The sequence below is a fragment of the Neopsephotus bourkii genome, unplaced genomic scaffold, assembly GCF_033783945.1.
Source record: "Neopsephotus bourkii isolate Nb327-2 ecotype Australia unplaced genomic scaffold, CSIRO-AGI_Nbou_v1 NB_1183, whole genome shotgun sequence".
Lineage (NCBI taxonomy): Eukaryota > Metazoa > Chordata > Aves > Psittaciformes > Psittacidae > Neopsephotus > Neopsephotus bourkii.
In genome coordinates this window covers 4,981,418-5,000,289 of record NW_026901668.1, presented here as the reverse complement: position 1 = coordinate 5,000,289, position 18,872 = coordinate 4,981,418, and the positions used below count along the sequence as shown (strand labels likewise).

Below are 18,872 nucleotides of genomic sequence, written 5' to 3'. Positions count from 1 at the left end.
TCACTGCTCAAATGTGCTCATGGTCTATGATGACAACAGTGGTACCACGGAGTAGGACACTACAGGAACTACTAACAGTTTGTTGGGAAGACAGGATGACAAATCAAAAGGATATTGACAACTGGCAAAATGGCCTTAAAAAGAAAAAGAATGCAGTTCAATCAGGACAAGCACAAGGTTCATGTTTAAACAGGAATAATCAGCTAGACAAGTAAAGGATGAGCAACAGCTGACTAGGCAGCATTTCTGCAAGGACAAAGAACGAAGTCAGATTGCATTGGACCACAAGATGGACATGGTCAAAAACATCATGTTGTTGTGGGAAAGTCAAACATCATGTTATATGAAGTAGTTCTGCTTCTGCCCATTTGCAAGTCTGCCCTAGATGCCTGCTTGAACAAATTTTAGGGTGAATTACATAATTCAGAAGAGGGTGACAAAAAAATGCTACCAGAAATACAAAAAACATGGGTCATGTGGGAAGACTGACATAGTTAAGCTAAGCCTATAAAAGATGAGCTTGAGGAGACAGAAAACCATAAAGGCTGTAAAATAGGAGGAGGCTATCTAACACTGTTGTCAGATAGAATAAGAAATAATAACCCTAAATTGCAACATGGAATTATTGCTTGGGAAGGGTTTGGTTTTTTTTTCCTAACTAGCAAGGACAGTTATGTACTACATCCTCCATCACCGGGGATGTTTCTGAACAGTTTAGATAAATTAGAATCAAGGATAGCATATCCTTGGAACAGATGAAGATTATGGGTAAATATTTATTTAACCCTTTTAGCTCCCTTATGCCTCTTTCACAAAGTTTTGAGTTGTCTAGCAAGATTTCTCACATCCAGATAGATCTCCACTGGGTATCTTGAGGCTTTTCTTCCCCTGGCGGTCTGAATTTGATTGCAGTTATGTTAAGAAATTGTGGATTATGTCCACAAAAGGCCTATACTGTTAGAGAAGGAAAACTTGCAGTTGAAGACTGCCTCTTTAAAACAACATCTTTCTATTCACTTAAAAAACCCACAACAGAACACACCACACCGAAAAAGTGACAGCAAAAATAAAACTCCCAAACCCCACTCCAAAACCTAATTATGTTTCTTCCAATTTGGTTGGATTTTGACCTATGCCCTTCTGGATTGTGGCAAGATGACAAAATCCTGATGCTTTTATTGGCCCAGTGTCTGGAAAATGCTTGTCTAAGACTAATTTTACTGAATTTTCCACACATTAAACCAACTTGTTTCCACAACTCGTGTTGTAGAATGTGTACTGTTTAAATTTTTGTGGTAATGCTTCATTTAATGTAGAGCCAGCTGCATGCAGTTAGTCCACTTGATTCAGGCAGAGAGGTGCCCAAGCAGACAGGCTGGGTGAGGTGATCTGTGTAAACACACATCCATTCACTAAACTGAGAATGAATGTTTGAAAGCTCATCAGTATCTGTTTAGGGGAGTTTTTTATTTGTCAGGCTAACAGATGCTGTGAGTACACACAGTATGGGCTGCATCAGTGGCCCTAGAGCAAATACTCCCTTATGTCTATTCTGCTTTCCACATGCTTCTTGTTAGGGTATTAGGGAACTTCCCACACTTAGGTTCAGTAACCTAAGGCAAGCTTGGGTCCTCAGAGGTGCACATAGCGTGTTCCCAGCGTGTGTTGGCACTCATTCAGCATTTTCATATCTTCTTGCACACATATTAGTCAGTATTGGGCCTCTCATTGTGTGTCTGCATTTCTTTTCTACCTCATTGTAGTTTTTGCTGGTTTTGTTACTCATTTTTCTTTTGAAGTATCAATTCTTAACTTTTGTTTTCCTTCTTTAGCCTCAGCGTGGTCGTAGCATGTCAGTTTGTGTCCCCCACCTTCCTGCTCTTCCCTCTATGTCCTGCATCCCTCTCAGTGCTCCTTGCACCCCACCACCAGCGCTGTCTGCACCTCTTTCTCCTTTCTACCTTCGGACTGTCCCTGAAGAAACCTTTGCAGAAAAGCTTTCTAAAGCCTTGGAAAGTGTCCTGCCCATGCACTCTGCCTCTCCACGCAAGCATCGACGCTCCAGCCTGCCCTCCCTCTCTGTCAGTCCTGTATGTGTTACCATTTGCCTCCTGGCACAGTAAGATAAGTTATCATTAAATACATCCTGGGCTTTGGGCATTTTTAAAATGAGAAAATAAGGAGTTAACTCCTGATTCCTTAATAGTGCACTGCTGCAGTGTTGATTACTATTTTTTCTGGGAAGCAGTACAGTTAAACATAACAGTGGCTGACCATTTTTTTTTGGTAAGATAATATAAATGTAAATTACCCAGTCGTACCACAGAAGGTGAAGGGAAGACCTAAGATGGAAGACAAGCTTTTTATTTTCCAACTTTTTAGCAAGAATTGAATGTTAACTAAGCTCCACACAAAAAACCCACCTTTCAAAGCTTGGTTGCTGTGGCTGTTTAGTCTACAAGTTTTGGCTAGCTGTGCTAGTGGTACTAGAAATTCAAAGTATGAACACTTTTGAAGTTTTTTTTCTGTAAGCTTTGATTGGAAATGCCACTTCAGCTGCTTCTTCTATGAAGCTATAGTTTCATGTTTCTCATAGTCAAATGCAAGATGGCTTGCAACGCAAGAGGCAGTCTCTTTCCAGTTTTGGGCTGCGATTTACGCCAAATAAACTTTGAGAAACTTTTCTCTGCAAATGAAGTAAGTGGAAGCAGTTTTCAGCATGTAGGAGTTCTTTATGCTGTAGGACTTTCTTGCTGGTATTGGCCAATATGGAAATTTGCTGCTGCTTTTCCGGAAAAAGGGGGCTGGAGAGAAAGAGAACAATATGGATACAGTAAATTGAAAAAGTCTTAAATGGCATCTGCCTAAAAGATGCTACTCACTCTTGCATATTACCTTTTTTTTCCCTTAAGGGTAGATAATATATTGTATCTCAGCATACAGTAGGCAGAGATGAAAAAATGCACAATTACTAAATTGTTTGGTGTTCTTATATAGAACTCTTCTCTGTGAAATTTTCCTTTATAAATCTTAGAGTTAAGGAGCCTACATCAAATAGAGTGGAACTGCAGAGGACTCTGCTGTTACTAGAGCTGTGAGTGTTCTATTGTCTAGGCAAGAGTTAGGTTTGTTTTAGTCAGTGTTAGTTTTCTATGTGAAAAGGTATGATCAAAGTGATTGAAAGAGGTTGATCAGCTTGGCAGAATCCAGAAGTGCTGCAGTTTTAACACAATACCCATGCAGCAGTAACCTCAGGGGTTTGATTGGATTTCAGGCACTGATCACAATGGATAGCCCGGGACAATAAATCTCTTTATCCAAAGCGACATTGTTTTCTTTTTGTGAATTACTGGAGTTGGACTGGAAAAGCAGCTCTAACACAAGCAAATATTTCCATTTGTAGCTATGCCTGCCATGGATGTATTTAATGGATATTTACGACTCACCTGAATTTCCTAACTATTGTATGTTTTTGACCATGAATTGAGTAGTCATTCTATAAAGTTACTTCACAGAACTGCCTAGTGAACTGTGCATGTTGATGTGCTTTCACTTTTAATGTATGAATGACTTGTCTTGTTCATGTCGATACAGCCTCAGCATCCGCGTGGGGGAACACCAACGTTCCCAGATTCACAGATATTTTTCCCAACCGTTCATGAACGGCCGGTGTCTTTCTCACCACCACCTGTCTGCCCGCCGAAGGTGGCAGTTGCTCAGCGGCGCAAGAGCACTTCATTTTTGGAAGCCCAAACTTGCCACTTCCAGCCATTGCTGAAGACTGGCCAGAGTTTAGTTCCACCTGGTGGTAGTCCCACCAATTGGACACCAGAGGCATTCGTTATGCTGGGCACAGCAGCTCAGAGAGTCGCTGGAGAGCCTCTGCATGTGCAAGTTAACCCCGTGTTTGAGCCAGCTCCTGTCCACAGTGACTATAGATCTGGACCAGCACCTCCAGAGGATGCTCACTACACAATGCATCCAGAAGCTGTATATTTGGTGGGCGTGCACTATCCATCACAGGTATCGGAGCAGTATGATCAAGTAGCTTATAACTCTCATGCGACTGAGCAACATTTGAAGCAGGTCTCTGAGTCAAACCATGGGCAGGGTAGTCCTCCACAAAGCTCTGTGTTCGACTTTCAATCGGGGCAGACATACCTGGCAAGACATGTTCAGAACCTGAGGCTGGATTCTGGGATGGGTCCCCTTTCTCCATTATCCAGTGTTTCAGCTCCTCTGAGTGCAGATCCTGCTCAGATGACATTCCACCAGGTGTTTGTTCCGCACTCTGCCCCAGCTGTGCTCTCTCACAGTGGTGATGGCAGAGCGAGCTGTGTCTTTGAGTTCCATGTTCACACACCGACTTCTGCTTCAGCAGAAGGGGCAGTTTTACCCCAGCGGGTCTACAGAAGTCGCCGGGGCTCTATGGAGACCAGTCAAGAGGAATCCACACAAGGCATAGGGTCGCACAGTCGGCTTCAGCCTGTGACAGAGGAACAGTGTAACTATCTTGGTCCTGAGTTAGCGGGTCCCAGAGGGGGCTCTGCCAGGCGGAGCTGGCCGGAAGGAAGCCCAGAATACTCCAGTGATTCCTCACAGCTGACTTCCTCTGACACTGGCGATTTCCAGTCTCCTCCCCCTACAGGGGGGTCATCTTCTGCTTTTGGTTCAGACTACTCATTGCCCATTGTTCAGCTGCCTCAGAAGGTATTGCAAGAGTCGCAGCTCTTCATCTGCTTCCCCCAGGGAGCCTCGACTCAGCAGGCCTTGTCCACCTCGCTTTCATCAGGACCACCTGCACTCTATCCTCAGGTTACAGGAGAAAACACTTCCAGAATTTCTCTGCTTTTTATAAGTCATACCTTCCATTTAAAAGGGAACTTTTCTCTTAGACTTGTTCCATGTGGTTCTAAACATTAGCATTCATGGGGGTGTTTTTCTACTGAGTCAGTAGTACAGTAGGATCTCCAACTTTTACTGGGTTGCAATGAAATAATGAGGCATCAGCCAGCAACCACTTGGTCTGTGTTCAGCTTCAGATGAAATATTGGTAGGGCTTTTGTGTTAAGGGTAACAAATGGTCAGCGTTCCTCCTGGGACGAGTTGTTATTTTGGCAAGAGATATCTGGAGTACCAGATTGTTTTTTAAACAATGTTTTCAATGAAATGTATTGTCTCCACAGTTTGAATCAGCAGTGATAGTAGTACTTGCTTTGTATTTTTGTTGCTGCTCCCTAGCTGTTTAATGTAAATGTGTTATTTGAATTTTTGTATGAATAATGTTTTGTTGGACAGCAACAAGATGAATTTGGTGAGTGTCCAAAATGCGAGAGTATTTTTTAGGCTTGGGGTGAGAAAGTGGGAAGAGAGGAATGGAAGGAGCTGTATTATGTACGTGTACACAGATTTAGAAGTGTACCTGCAGGATCATTATAGAAAGTAAACAAGCTGAGTAGCAAATCAGTAGCACAGACAACTGTTGCTAATAGGTACGGCTTCCTTATAAGCCTAGAATATGATGTCCTTCTAAAAGGGAAAATTTGAGGCCTGAAGCTTAGTTTGGAGGTACATGTTTTATCGGTGTATGTGATATTTGCGCTTGCAATAGTCAGTAATGCATTTGTATACTGTGACCTTGACAGTGTATATACATTGTGTCTGCATTTGTAGTCTGAAACTTCTCATAAGGTAATTTTTTTTTTGTGAAAAGAGGGGGTTTACTTTAAGTAGACTTCTCTCTTACTTCTGTTCTTGGAATTAGGGGCTTTCTGACATTTTAGTTACTGGAGTATCAGCAGTTGGGTTTTATATGAAGAAACTGAAGGAGAACCTTTTTGCTTTTTGTGGTAAGGTCAAGAGCTAAGTATATAAGGCCTTCTGTATGGGATAATAAAGGTGTTCCATTAAAGCTGAAACAGCTTTAATCACTACTCTAATAGTAATTTCGGTGCTGCAGGAGAACTAGTGGAGTGAGGCTGCTATACAAGAAGTTAAAAAACTATGTGAGGATTGTTTCTCAAAAAACCACCTTTGTTAAACTTCAGGAAGTGAATTATGATGGATGTAAAATACATCTGGAAAATACAATAAGGGATCATTATTATTTTACAGAATTGAAATTCTGGGATCTCTTATTTAGTTCATTAAAAGATCAGAATTTGAAGCAGAAACTGAGACTATGTGAGCAGATGTTACAGCAGTGGGATATCACACGTTTAGATCCTAGCCTGTAAGTGCCTTGAGCTTCTAAAACGTCAAGGAAAGAAATGGTTCTTTTGGCAGTGTGCTTTCCCTAAGTTTCCATAATTAAAAAAAGTACCTAATTTTAATAAGCTTGTTCCTAATAAGCTTCTGCAAGCTGAATTATTACAGCATTAAGGAGTTTTAGTAGATATTTCTGATGTGATACATGTGCACCAGATACGTTTCTTACCAAGACAGTTCACCAAAGTGGTGCATGCTCAGGCAGCTCATCTGGAGGTCTTTGTCTATGCATCTCCAGGAGCTGATACAGAAATATAATTGTCACAAAAATAATAACGCAAATCCTGGTATCTGCTAAAAAAAATGTCAGCCACAAAAGTAATAATGAAAATCCATTCTATTTTCTTCTCTATCTTCCACATTCATTTGTTTGCCACTCATCTGGTTTTTTTGTCGCTTATTCAAACATTGTTTTAGCTAGAACATGAACCCCCGTGTTCTTCAGTATCCACTTCTTGGTAGCCTTTGAATGGTGTAGTGAGTCTGGAAATGATTTCTGGCTTGTATTTTGACATGCCTCTCAAAGGGAACTCATGACGTGTTATGTACTGAGTACTTTGTTATTGGTCTAGAATTCTGTATATCTTTGTTTTGATTTTTTTTTTTAACAGACAGTTGGATTTCATTCAAGCTTCTTTCTATCCCCCCATCTGTGTTTAGAACACATGTAAAGCATAGTGCCTCTATTTCCAGTTATCATACTAAAGGCATCCTGCTTTTAAAGCATCATCAGTGGAAGAAGAAGCTGGTAGGCTGTTCTCTCTCATGTTTAGGAGTATGTGACTTTCTGCATTGGTTGTTTTTGAGGACTTAAAATGAAGTTTGCTACTTTCCAGATTGCTCTGCTTTGGTCTGGTTGTAGTGGAATTCGGCCAGAAGGACCACTTGTCCAAAAGAGCAGCTAAATACCAATCAGATCATTCCAGGCAGAAACAATTTTAACTGCCTGCTGCAGAAACTATAGGGGTATTTTAAGCTGATTCTGCCTTTTTCTCCTCCAGACACAGGTGCAAGGCCAGCCAGCCTCAAGCACTGCATCTGTGCCATCCCAGCCTACCCAACACACTCAGCAGGTAAGATCATGATTCCTGAACCCAGGGATAAAATACTTTTAGTATAGGATTTTGATGACTCTTTGAGAGCAGCTGACTACCTCTGCCCCTCCTTCTGCCCGTATTTCTCCATAAAAGCAAAAGAATCCTCTGGTTCTCACCTAGTCTAACTTGTTGTGAGATTAACTTAATTGACTTTATGAAATTTGTTTTCTAAATCATGTTAATTCTTGTTTTCATGAGTCTGTTTTCCCCAACTTCCACCTGCGCTTGAAGTGGTGGTCCCATTCCAGGGGAGGCACATCAGGATTTGCAAGTTAGACTGTCTAGACAGACGTCATTCTCGTGATTTCTTCTAGTTGGCAATACTATCTTATCCTCTTAACTGCCTCTTCTTCCTTATAGAATCTTCATTCTTGTTTTCACAGGTGAAATAATTCTGTTGCAAGATTTGGTGCTGATGGAGTTGTATTAGTATATCCTAATTGCTAAAGCTATTAATATATTTAGAAGAACCACAGATGTCATGAGGGAGTTTAAATAGGCTATGCTTGAAAAACTTCTGTGGGGTAAAAAAATAGCTTCTGCCTATATAAATAGCCTCTTTTCCCTACTACAGAATGCACAGCAGCCAGCCTCTTCCCAACAGCCTGGACAGTACCAGCTGCAGCAGCCATCAGTTTCTGCTGGCGCCACTTCCACGCAAACTGTCTCTCAAACTCAAACTTCACAGATTATGCCAATGCCTCAGGCAGCAGCTGGGACACAGGTAAACAAAATTCTTTCTAGCAGAAGATTATTTTTTTTTCTTTTTCACAGCTGACAAATTCAACATGCTGCTACTTTCACTTTCGTCATCTTTTCTAATGGTTCCAAAACATTCATCCAAATAACGGTATTCTTAATGGACTACAACTGTCAATTTTGTTTGAAAATATGTTGAAAACCATTTCTTTCACACGTGGCAGTCGTGAGTAATTTGAGGGAAGGATAGCATTTCCATGCACAAAGACCTTTAAACTGTCAAAAGTATCATGAGGCATATTGATGAATGGTGTCCTGTGAATGGATTCTCAGGAACTTGTCATTTCTCTACTTCCCATACAATGTCTATTTTCTGCACCATTATATATGTAAAACATGCTCACTTGTTTAGGTAGTGACCCATAAGGACTACCTTCTCCACTCTGTCATCTTTCGTACTCAGCTCTTCTCCTCTCCTCTTTGGTCAAGATGCTTTTGTTACTGAATATTACTTCATTTTGGCTCTTATCTCTGTCTTGAACATGTGATCCTTGATTTTGTTTTTAAAGTTGTTGTTTTGTTGCTTGTTCATCTAAACTGCCTTTCCAATTGCATTGTTTGCTGGCTTTAATTGACATATCCCCTGCCATTCTCTGAATGCTGGCACAGTGGCTTTTCATTCTCTGTTGCTTTAGTCCCCATACCCAAAGCTGACAGACTTGTTGAAAGATTTGCGCTTTTCCTGTAAGAAGGCAAGCTTGGATCTGGGGACAGAGCTGAGGGGAATTTGATTCTGTTTATGCACAAGTCAGTGCTTCAGGGTATTTGAATGTTGCTCTTTCACCTTCTGTGGGTGTCTGTTTCAAGAGCCTGTTCAGTTCTTCAGGGGAAGTGTTGTGAAGTGAGGACCTTTTGGAACTCCAGCCAACTTCCCAGCCACTCTGCCAACTGTGCTCCCACCCACTTTAACCGAGTGCTGTAACTTGAATAATTCTTTCTTTAACTAATGTGTAAAAGCTCTGCTTTCTGCAACCCTGCTTTTTTAAAAAGAAAATCTATCTCTATTTTCTTTACCTCCCCAGCTTCCTGTTTCCCAACCAGTGTCGATCATCCAAGGCGAGCCTCAGTTACCTGTTGCAGCATCTTCTCTCCCTCAGCCTTCAGTTGCCCCGTCAGTCCCCATTGGCTCTCATTTTCTTCCCATGGGACAGCCCTTGCCAACTTCCATGGTTCCCCAGTTCTCAGTCTCCCCCTTGCCTGTAGCAGCTCCTCATGTGTCAGTAGCTCAGCCAGGTTTCCAGTCACTGCCCATTTCGATGGCAACTGGCATGAGCCAGCCATTGCTCACACTGGCAACGTCTGCTGCAGCAGCCACTGTCCCTGTAGGATCTACCGTTGTCCCTAGCCAGCTTCCCACACTGATGCAGCCTGTGGCTCAGTTGCCCAGCCAGGTTCTCCCACAGCTCCTGCAGCCGGCTGTCCAGTCCGTGGGATTGCCAGTCAGCATTGGACAAGCTGCTGAAGCTTCAGTTCCTGCTGGAGATGCTCTTTACAAGGTATTGTTGCAAGCCAGCGGAGCTCTTCCCCACATTTTTTTTTTTTTCCTGTTCCTCTAAGGTACCAGATCTGAACTGCATTCCCTGGCAAACTCCCTTCTCATAAGAGAGCCATTAAGCCACCCAGATAAATTCTGTTGTTTTGTAAAGGTCAGTTTTAAGGAGGGGGAAAAAACAAAGTCCTTAGACACCCAGGTGTTTTCAGCTTTTCATTTTTGGCAGTGGAATATGTCTGAAATGACAGAATCATAGTTCAGGGCTTTGTTCAACCACTGTGTGAAAGAGGACAGCAATATATCTTAAGAGATCTGTCAACTGGGCGGGGGGGGGGGGGTGGAAGTCCAAAAAATTGTGATTTTAAAACTGGGAGATGTGTTTTGGAAAGAAAATCCATGGCAGCATATTTGGCAATGCCAGTGTTTCATTTCCCATCTGGGAAGGGGTGGAATGTCATTTCTAGAAGTCAGATGACACAGATCTTGAATGTGGCGTAAGTACCTGATGCTTGTAGTGAAATGCTAGATTGGTGGGCATGAACTGCTTCAGCAATACAGTTGGTTATAGCAATTGTTCAGTAAGTCAATACAGTTGTTATTCTAGATCAGAAATTGTGTAGATGTAGAAATATCTGCACTGGGATTATAAGGAGTACTGTAGAACAGAAATGTTCCTTATAGGAATGTTCCTTGGTTCCTGGGTCAGCTCATCGCAAGAGGAGGGGTAGAACAGGAGGACTTCTGTCCGTCTCAAGAAAGAGCAATAATTGCATAACATCTTCTGAGCAGCAGTTGTTCAACCTGAAAATTCTTTCAGCTCATTTCAAGTCTCAGGCCTTAATATTTTAAGCCAAATAGACAACTGCAAGAGTTGAGAGATGGAGATTGTTTTGCCTAAGACTTGGAACTTGCAGTGGGAATTTGCTTGTTCAAGCATGTTGACTCGTAAGTTGGCTATGCGAGCAGTTTACTCCTCTGGGAAGATCTTGGGTGTGCTAGGACAAGTACAGAAGATTGGAATGTGCCCCTGAAACTGATTAACCTTTTGGGAGTTTTTTAGCTCTTCCTAATTAGCTCTGTCATTCACTTACTCGACTCGCTCATTTGTATTACAGGGCTTCCCATCTCGGCTGCCACCTCAGTACCCAGGGGACTCAAGTGTTGCACCTTCCTCTGCTGTGGCCTCTGTTAGCATTCCTTCTGCCGTACTGTCCCCTCCCTTACCTGCAGATGCAATGGCTCAGCCGGGCTATCTTGCTCCTGTTGTGCAGCCGTATGTGGAGCAGAATGTCTTAGTTCCTATGGGCAACCTAGGAGGACAGGTTCAAGTGCCCCAGCCTACAGTGAGTTTAGCACAGCCAGCCTCATCTGCCTCCTCACAGCAGGCAGGTTTGGAGGTAAGTATGTTGAATATAATGTAACAATACATTTAGGGTGTATGAATTATGCAACAGTGTATGTGTGTGGGGAAACTAATCCCTTCCATACTTGTTTTCAGTTGGAAATTAATATTTCAAATGACCTTTTTCTTACAGCAGAATGTCATGCCAATGTGGGGACCTTGTTGCCACTGGCTGTTCTGTTGGGAAGTGAGTGTGCATCCTGCAGGCAAAAACCTGTTAACACTTCACTTCTTGCTAGTACTGTAGAATATTTTTGCCATATCAAAGACAAACTGCAACTGATAGCCTTTGAGAACCTGTCCTTATGCCTACTCCCTGCAGCACTGTTCTTGCTAGGGAGAATTTGAATTGTCTGTGTTCTGCATTGGCTTGCCTTTTGCACATTCTGCTAGTAAGACTATGGCTGCATGGCAAACTGTAGTGACATGCAGCAGTAGAAGGGATGGCTGATTTCCTTTCCCCACCCCTCCGCGGTTGATGATTTGCTTCACTGCAGTTTGCTCTAGAACCTTTTAAAAATTGGAGCTGTCTAGATGCCAGCTATTTGAAGTAGGTAGTGCTTTTAGCTTTACAACTGATTTGGGAGGAAACATTGAAGACTACTGGGTTACTTGAAAAAAGGAATGGTATTCTGTGGGGGCGTTCTTGATGTAGGATTCTATCCGTAGGGTACTCAGGGAGTCTCACAGACTGCCCCTTCTGAGACTCTTCCAGCAACACAGCCTGCTCAGTCCACAGCTTTGGCTTCCTCTATGGATAGGTAAGCAATATTTTCTTTCACCAAACTGAATTTCAGTTTCATGTGTTAGGTTATTCTTCCTTGATGATCTTTAGGTATCTTTTTCGCCAGGGATACTTTTTTCACTGAGGGTGTTCTTGAGGATGTGAGGAAGTACACTTCCTAGAGGAAAAATAGGCTCATGAAACCAGGGTATGGAAGGAGTAAATAGGATTGTCTGTAGTGATGTAACTTCTAATCCTTTGGTATTTGTCCTGTCAAATGGATCATAAGGGATGCTTTTTCTGTCCTTTTGGTACTTAAGCACAATTCAAACTCCGAATAGCTTGAAAACATTCAGAATATATATTTGTACAACTTAGTTTGCAAGAGATGTTTAGCTAAATAATTGCTATTAGAATTGCTATTCAAGCAACCTTAACTGTTGACAAGACTATTCTCCCCTGCTCTTCAGTTAACAGACATCTGGCATCCCGAAAAGAATGCCATCTGGTAGGGTAAACTGTATTGTTGCAGTTGTGGAGTGTATGGAAACTAACGTAAAGTTACTTTCTTGGCATCTTTTAGTGCACATTCTGATGTTGCTTCAGGATTGAGTGATGGCAATGAGAATGTTCCAGCTTCTAGCGGAAGGCATGAAGGGAGAACTACTAAACGCCATATGCGGAGGTCTGTCCGCAGTCGGTCCCGCCATGAGAAGACTGCTAGGCCGAAACTGAGAATTCTGAATGTATGTTTGTTTTAGTGACAGTTTGGTAGTGATTATGCCTTTCTTGGGCTTCAAAATGTTTCTTTTTCTTTGAGAAATGTATGTCTTCTGTGGTCTTGTTCTGAGTCTCGCTCCCCACCCCTCCCCAAGCCCTCAAGCCATCCCCCTGTTTCTTCTGCTTCTGTAGTCAGCATGCCAAACAACATTTATTAAGAGCTTTTTGAAGCATCGGATATGGCAAAATTGGCTTGCTTAACCACTAGCAATTCCACAGGCTGTGCCAGAATATTAATTGTATCCTCAGAAAAAATGATGCTGTACATGGCACTGTTTATTACACTGGAAAAAGGGAATGTGTTTGTATTAAACGAGTACCATTGGTTTGTCTCTGTGAGCTTTAAAGTGCAAGTCTTAAATTCACATGCTTTTGGTTTGAGCTATTGTTTTCTTCGCTTCAGGTTTCAAATAAAGGTGATCGGGTAGTGGAATGCCAGCTGGAGACACACAATCGGAAAATGGTTACTTTCAAATTTGATTTGGATGGTGACAACCCTGAGGAAATAGCTTCAATTATGGTAAGATACATTTTAGAGATGAAGAATAGAATCCAGTCTTAATTGCAGCAGTAATACAAGCAGTCTTACTTTCTCATTCATATTTCAGTATTATTTTTTCATGTAGCATGGTGTGTGCTTACCTTATGTACGCAAACACACCTAGAAACTGGGCACAAATTTGGTATACCAAACTCACAGTATTGCATGCTCAGTTCACATGAAAATTTGCATCAGTTTTGCCTTTGAATTGCAGTTTTATCAAGTAAATCTGCTTTTGCTTTTTTGCAGTCTAATTTAAAAAAAAAAATGCAAGCATCTTTCTGAAGGTGCCTGATTAAAAAAATTCCATTTGCCTCTCTACCAGCAAACGTTGCTGGAACTTCAAAATTTAGGATTAAGCTTTCAGTTTTTGCTGTTGTTCTCAAATGGCAAGATTCTACCCTTAAAGTAAGGAAGGGGAATCACTTTGTGATTTCTGGAAGTTGATGATGACTGCTGCTCTTGGCTTTCTCAAAGAAGCAAGCCTCTCTGTTTAGTGTATAATGGTCAAACATAGAAAAGAACTTGCTGTGTACAGATAAGTTTTAAGAAGAATACTGTGTAGCATGGAACAGAACAACCCACCCCTTATCCACCCCATTTTTTTCTTTATTTAAACTCATTCTTGGGCTAGTACAATGTAAATGAAACTGAGAATTTTAGTGTTACTGAACACAAAAAGCAGTATCTTCTGCCAGCTTCTCGGGCAGCCGTGCAGCACTTCTTTTTTAGCTTAGAGAGGTAGTAGAGGAGTAGGTGATGTGTGCTGGGTCCGTATCTGTCAAAAGAAACCGAATCAGTGACATAGGAGAAACCACCTCTTCACCACTAAGGGCTTTCTGAGGAAGAAGTTGATTCTATGTACATGTATGGCAGTGTAAACAGATCAGTCATGTGAGGTCAGGTGCCAAGAAATACGGAGGTAATACACAGATGTCCCTCTTTCCCTCTTACCTAAGACATCCTATGGAGGAATAAATGAGTATGGTTGATTTAAAAAAAACAGCAACACAGAGCAAAAGAAGTACACTGTGCATCCAGAATGCAGGCACGTATTTGAAAGTATGCAACCTAGTTTAGACAATTGAATCTGGGATTTTGTGCTCATTGATTTTCTTGTTGAATATTGAAGAAACTTTTGTTAAGACTTCCTAGTTTCCTTTTAATCAGGATACTATTAGGCATGCCCCATATAGCCATCTGTCCAACTTAAAACACCAAAGGCAAGTATTCTACATTTCAAAGGCTGATATAAGCACATCACATTTGTCTTTCTCTGAACCAGCATCCCAGAAACTGGATCTAAAAGCAGTGTCTCAGGCTTTACCTCTTAAGGCACTTTTATCCTCTTTCCCAACTGTGACTGACATCTTTAATTCTGATTCATAGACTGTCTCTGAGAGTTATCTCAGTGCCTTATTTCAGGAAACAGAATTTTCTTATAGGTCAGACAAACTAAGCGTGTCTTTCTAAATATCAAGTGTGCTTGTTTCTTCCAACAGAAGCAGCAGAATGTATCTTTCTGTAGCAGTATAATTTGTTGAAACTAGAAAAGCTGAGCAGTCTTCCTCTCTTTGTATTTGGAACATAATGCTTGCATTTATGTACTACATCCACACTTTGAGTTAGTGATGTGCAACCTGCATAGAGTAGAAGTTCTATATGCCATGTAAAGACAGAAGCACAGAACAGCTTACAGTACAGATTTTTTTTTCTGTATTATAGTTTCCTGTAAGTGTGACTCTTATGGTGCATTAGATAGCAGCCTGATCTTCCTGCAGTTCCTCCTAATCTTAAATTTTCACTGTGCTTAGCAAAGATTGAGTTGACAGTCTGGTGAAGAAGTGAGATTGGTTGGATGTTGTTCCACAGCACAGAGTAAACCAGGGCAAATGCTTCTGTGCTGGGTATAATTGTAGAAACAATTGAATTTCTCTAAGGTGTCACCATCTTTATCTTCTGTATAAGAGCAGTGAAAGGAGGGCAAACAACACAAAGAGTAAATTATGGTTATTAAATATATTGGTTTGAAATTATTTATGGAAAATTATTGTTGCTTTGTTCTCTTTACAGGTGCAGAATGAGTTTATTTTGGCAACCGAGAGAGACTCATTTGTAGAACAGGTACGAGAGATTATTGAGAAAGCAGATGAAATGCTAAGTGAGGATGTAAGTGTGGAGCCAGAAGGCGATCAGGGTTTGGAGAGTATGCGGACAAAAGATGATGGCTTCTTTCCAGGGTCGCAGGTACGTAAAGAACAGACTGCCTTATCTATTTGTATTTTCCATTTTGGGTGTTAACGGTTTCGTGAGCAGAGCTAGATAGAAACTCAGACTTTCTTTCATGAATCATCAAAGCTTAATAAATAAATGAAAATATGAACAGAGAAAGCTTCATGTTGGAGTGAGAGTCTAACAATTTAGAAAACTAGTTGATGTAGACCTCTTGCTTTACACATCCAAAGCTGTTCAGTCTCCTGATAGTCCACTAAACGGACAATATTAAATGCTGAGGTTTCATGGATTTGAGGTTATAGTCAGGTAGGACACTAAAACCCCCAGCCCTGTGCTGTTTACTAAGCACCAAGAGCCTGAATTCGGGCTCTCTACCCAGTGAACTACTAAGAGGTTAGGTGGCTTGGCTAGGAAACACACGTTTTGAAACTGGTTACTGAGAAGAAGAGGGGTGATATATCCTGAGTCCTCTTCCTTATTTCCATCTAGAGCTAGTTTGAAACATCCGTCCATCTGTGGCACGCTTAAGGAAGTCAGTTGGACTGCCTGTTAAAAAATGTGTTTAGATCAATTTGCTATATTGATGGTCACAAAGCTGAGAAGCACTGTAGCTGATGTTTAACTGGGCAGAATGCCATTACTTTGGTAATGGTGCTTGGGTGCAAGGTACTGCTTACCTTAAATACCCACTTTTCAATAAGTTAGCATTTTAAGAACTATCTTGGGGTTTTCTGTTTCAGAATAGAACTTTAAATTTTATCTTACTTTACAGAAATTAGAGTTCAAACAGCCAGATCCTACATCTTCCATGCCTCAAAGAATAGGTAAGTCTTTTGTGATTTTTTTCAACAGTTACCTTTTTCTGTTTCAGCGGATGGGTGCAGCCAAGTTTTTGTTTTGTATGATGGAGTGCACATTCCATATTGCAGGTTATGTATTCAGTTACAGCCATGTGTCACTAAACATCTCACTTCTTTCTGTTTAGGGGTTCCTCCTAGCTCCTTTACCCAGGTTGTCCATTCTGCAGGAAGACGGTTTATTGTCAGCCCTGTCCCTGAGAGTCGTTTAAAAGAACAAGGCTTTTTCACATCAGCTATTCCTGGAGGAAACGAAGCTTCGGATGTGGGTATGTTATATAAACTCTTAAAATCCTGATGCCTGAAACGTGTTCCTCAAAGCTGAAGTTAACAAACTAAACTGTTCCTAAAGACTTTTTATGGTACTTGGGGAAATAAGGAACTGTCCATGCTGGCAAGAAGTGACTGTAATTTGAGTGATACTATGCAGGATTCTTGGGGATAAAAATGCTGTGAAATCTTGATTGTTATTTTAATGTAAGCCTGTAATTATAAGTGCTTTTTTTATTATGCTGATTAAATGTGATCTAAGTCTAGCATTAGACATTAATACACTGTTAAACTTTTCCAGGTAGACTGATATTTTTCTGTTCTTCCAGTTGCTGCATCCCCACTCCATGGTCCTGGCATGAATCTCTCCCACTCGGCATCATCCCTGAGCTTGCAGCAGGCTTTCTCTGAGATGGGGCATGGTCAAATGACAGAAGGACCTAGTACAGCTCCTCCAGTGTTCAATCAGTCAATACCACCATTTCCACCTGCACTTTCTACTGGGGCAGGCAGTAGTGCACCTCCTGCATCTGTGGCTGCTTCTACAGTATCTGCTCCCTCCACCACTGGTGTTTCTCTTCCAGGATCTGTTACTTTGCCTTCAGAAAGCGCAGCTGTTGGAGTTGCACCAAGTGCAAGTGTGCCAAGCTCTATTTCTGCACCTCCAGCCTCACAATCTGGACAGCAATCGACTGGTGTCGCTTCCAGTGTGAGCGCCCCTGCTTCTTTCTCCTTATCTACCACATCCCAGCCTGTGCAACCAGTAACTGGAGACACTGACCCCAGTATCAGCACGCCGTCGTCTGTGGCACTGCCATCTACACAGGTTCCTGGTGTCACTGGTCTTGGTGTCGTTGCACCAGCTGTGACATCTCAGTCTACTCCTCAGATTGTAAGTAGTGTGGCAGCACCACAGACATCTGTTGCCCTATCTGTGGCTCCGAATGTGGCTTTGCAGCTTCCTCAGCTTAGTAGCAGTGGCTCAGTCTCCAGTTTGGCAGAAACAACAGTTGTAAGTGCTCCACAGTCGCTACCTGAGAGTGGGCAGTCTATGGATAAACCACACCTCTGCAGTGCAGCTGGCTTATCTCTTCCCATCTCTGCACCTTTGTCATCCTCAGTAGCGACAAGCATATGTGGTTCAGTTGCTCAGCCAGTGATACATCCCTTACTTGTCCCATCAGGAATTACATCAACACCTGTCCTACCCCAGATTCCAGGTGCAACACCCGTGTTGCCCCAGGTTCCCTTACCCGGTGTGTTACCACAGCCGGTCACTAACTTGCCTGCAGTACAGCAAACTCTGATACACAGCCAGCCTCAACCAGCTCCATTACCCAATCAGCCTCATATTCACTGTCTGGAGCCTGATGCTGATGCTCAGTCTAAAGCTCCTGGTATTGATGATATAAAGACCCTGGAAGAAAAGCTACGGTCTCTCTTCAGTGAACATGGTAACGTGGGAACAGCGCATCCATCAGTATCTTTGGAGACGTCATTGGTAATGGAAACTACAGTTATCCCTGGGATACCAACCACTGTTGTCGCACCAACTAAACCCTTGACATCCATTAGCACTTGTATACCTCCGAGCAGTTTGCCTCTTGGACCAACTGGCTTGCCAGTTCTCACACCAGTTGCCACTCCCGGGCAAGTGATCACCCCAGTCAGCTATATTTCGGCATCAAGCAGCATTGCCACAGCAGTAGTGAAACCAGGGACCTCTCCTTCAAAGCCCCCCCTTAGCAGGGTACCGGTAAGAAATGAAACAATTGTGTGAATATTCAAGTATTGTAGGAAACAGCTTTCTCAAGCAGAAGCTCTTTTATAAAGCAAAACACTTATTCATGCAGAGGGTGTCTTCATTTAATATAATACTGATGCTCTGGTTGTTTTTGTGTCCCAAGAGGTGGTTTATTTTGTCCATATTGGGGAAAAAAAGTCCAATTCTATATTGTGCCTCTAAGACAGTACTCTAGTGTTGCTGTTAATTTTTTTTACACCTACACTACAAAGAGTGAAGCAGCTGTGGTTTGTTTTGTTGTTTGTTGTGTTGTTTTGTTTTTTTTTTCAAATAGAATTGAGAAGTCTTGCTTTAAATAGCTTTTCATTTCTTACATGATGGCTAGAATGAGACAGGGGGGTTGTATGTTTCATGGAGTAGTCAGGGTAGCTTAGCTTTTGCTTCCTATCATTAGCCAGTTTCTTGAAGTCAGGGCTGAAACTTTTAAGTCTTCCACTGCTTATGCAGTGCCTGGATGTTTTTCCTTCCAAATACTAGATCTGTGAAGTTTACAAGGTACCTGGATATCTGGAAAAAACACCATTGGTGTTTGTTTACTGAATCATGCTCTTCAAACAGACACTTTTTATGAAAGAAATAGTCATGACTTACAGTAACAGCTTGAGCTGTGTCACAAAGGCTGTTACCTTCATGACATATCAGCA

General features: G+C 41.9%; 1 protein-coding gene across 11 annotated transcripts in view; it reads left to right on the top strand.

Annotated features, from left to right (window-relative positions):
* The window catches only part of WNK1 (WNK lysine deficient protein kinase 1), a 106,629-nt gene that overhangs the window by 65,479 nt on the left and 22,278 nt on the right, over positions 1 to 18,872 (top strand). For 7 of the 11 annotated variants that reach the window (XM_061364038.1, XM_061364037.1, XM_061364034.1 and 4 more), the window contains 12 exons: positions 3,595 to 4,023; positions 7,269 to 7,340; positions 7,939 to 8,088; positions 9,146 to 9,619; positions 10,731 to 11,012; positions 11,687 to 11,778; positions 12,325 to 12,487; positions 12,925 to 13,041; positions 15,136 to 15,309; positions 16,070 to 16,121; positions 16,283 to 16,423; positions 16,754 to 18,180. In XM_061364038.1, the coding sequence (XP_061220022.1) occupies positions 3,595 to 4,023; positions 7,269 to 7,340; positions 7,939 to 8,088; positions 9,146 to 9,619; positions 10,731 to 11,012; positions 11,687 to 11,778; positions 12,325 to 12,487; positions 12,925 to 13,041; positions 15,136 to 15,309; positions 16,070 to 16,121; positions 16,283 to 16,423; positions 16,754 to 18,180 (3,573 nt within the window). Of the gene's footprint in view, positions 1 to 760; positions 2,091 to 3,594; positions 4,816 to 7,268; positions 7,341 to 7,938; positions 8,089 to 9,145; positions 9,620 to 10,730; positions 11,013 to 11,686; positions 11,779 to 12,324; positions 12,488 to 12,924; positions 13,042 to 15,135; positions 15,310 to 16,069; positions 16,122 to 16,282; positions 16,424 to 16,753; positions 18,181 to 18,872 lie in introns of those variants that run through there. The other 4 variants (XM_061364043.1, XM_061364041.1, XM_061364040.1 and 1 more) reach the window with 4 other exon arrangements.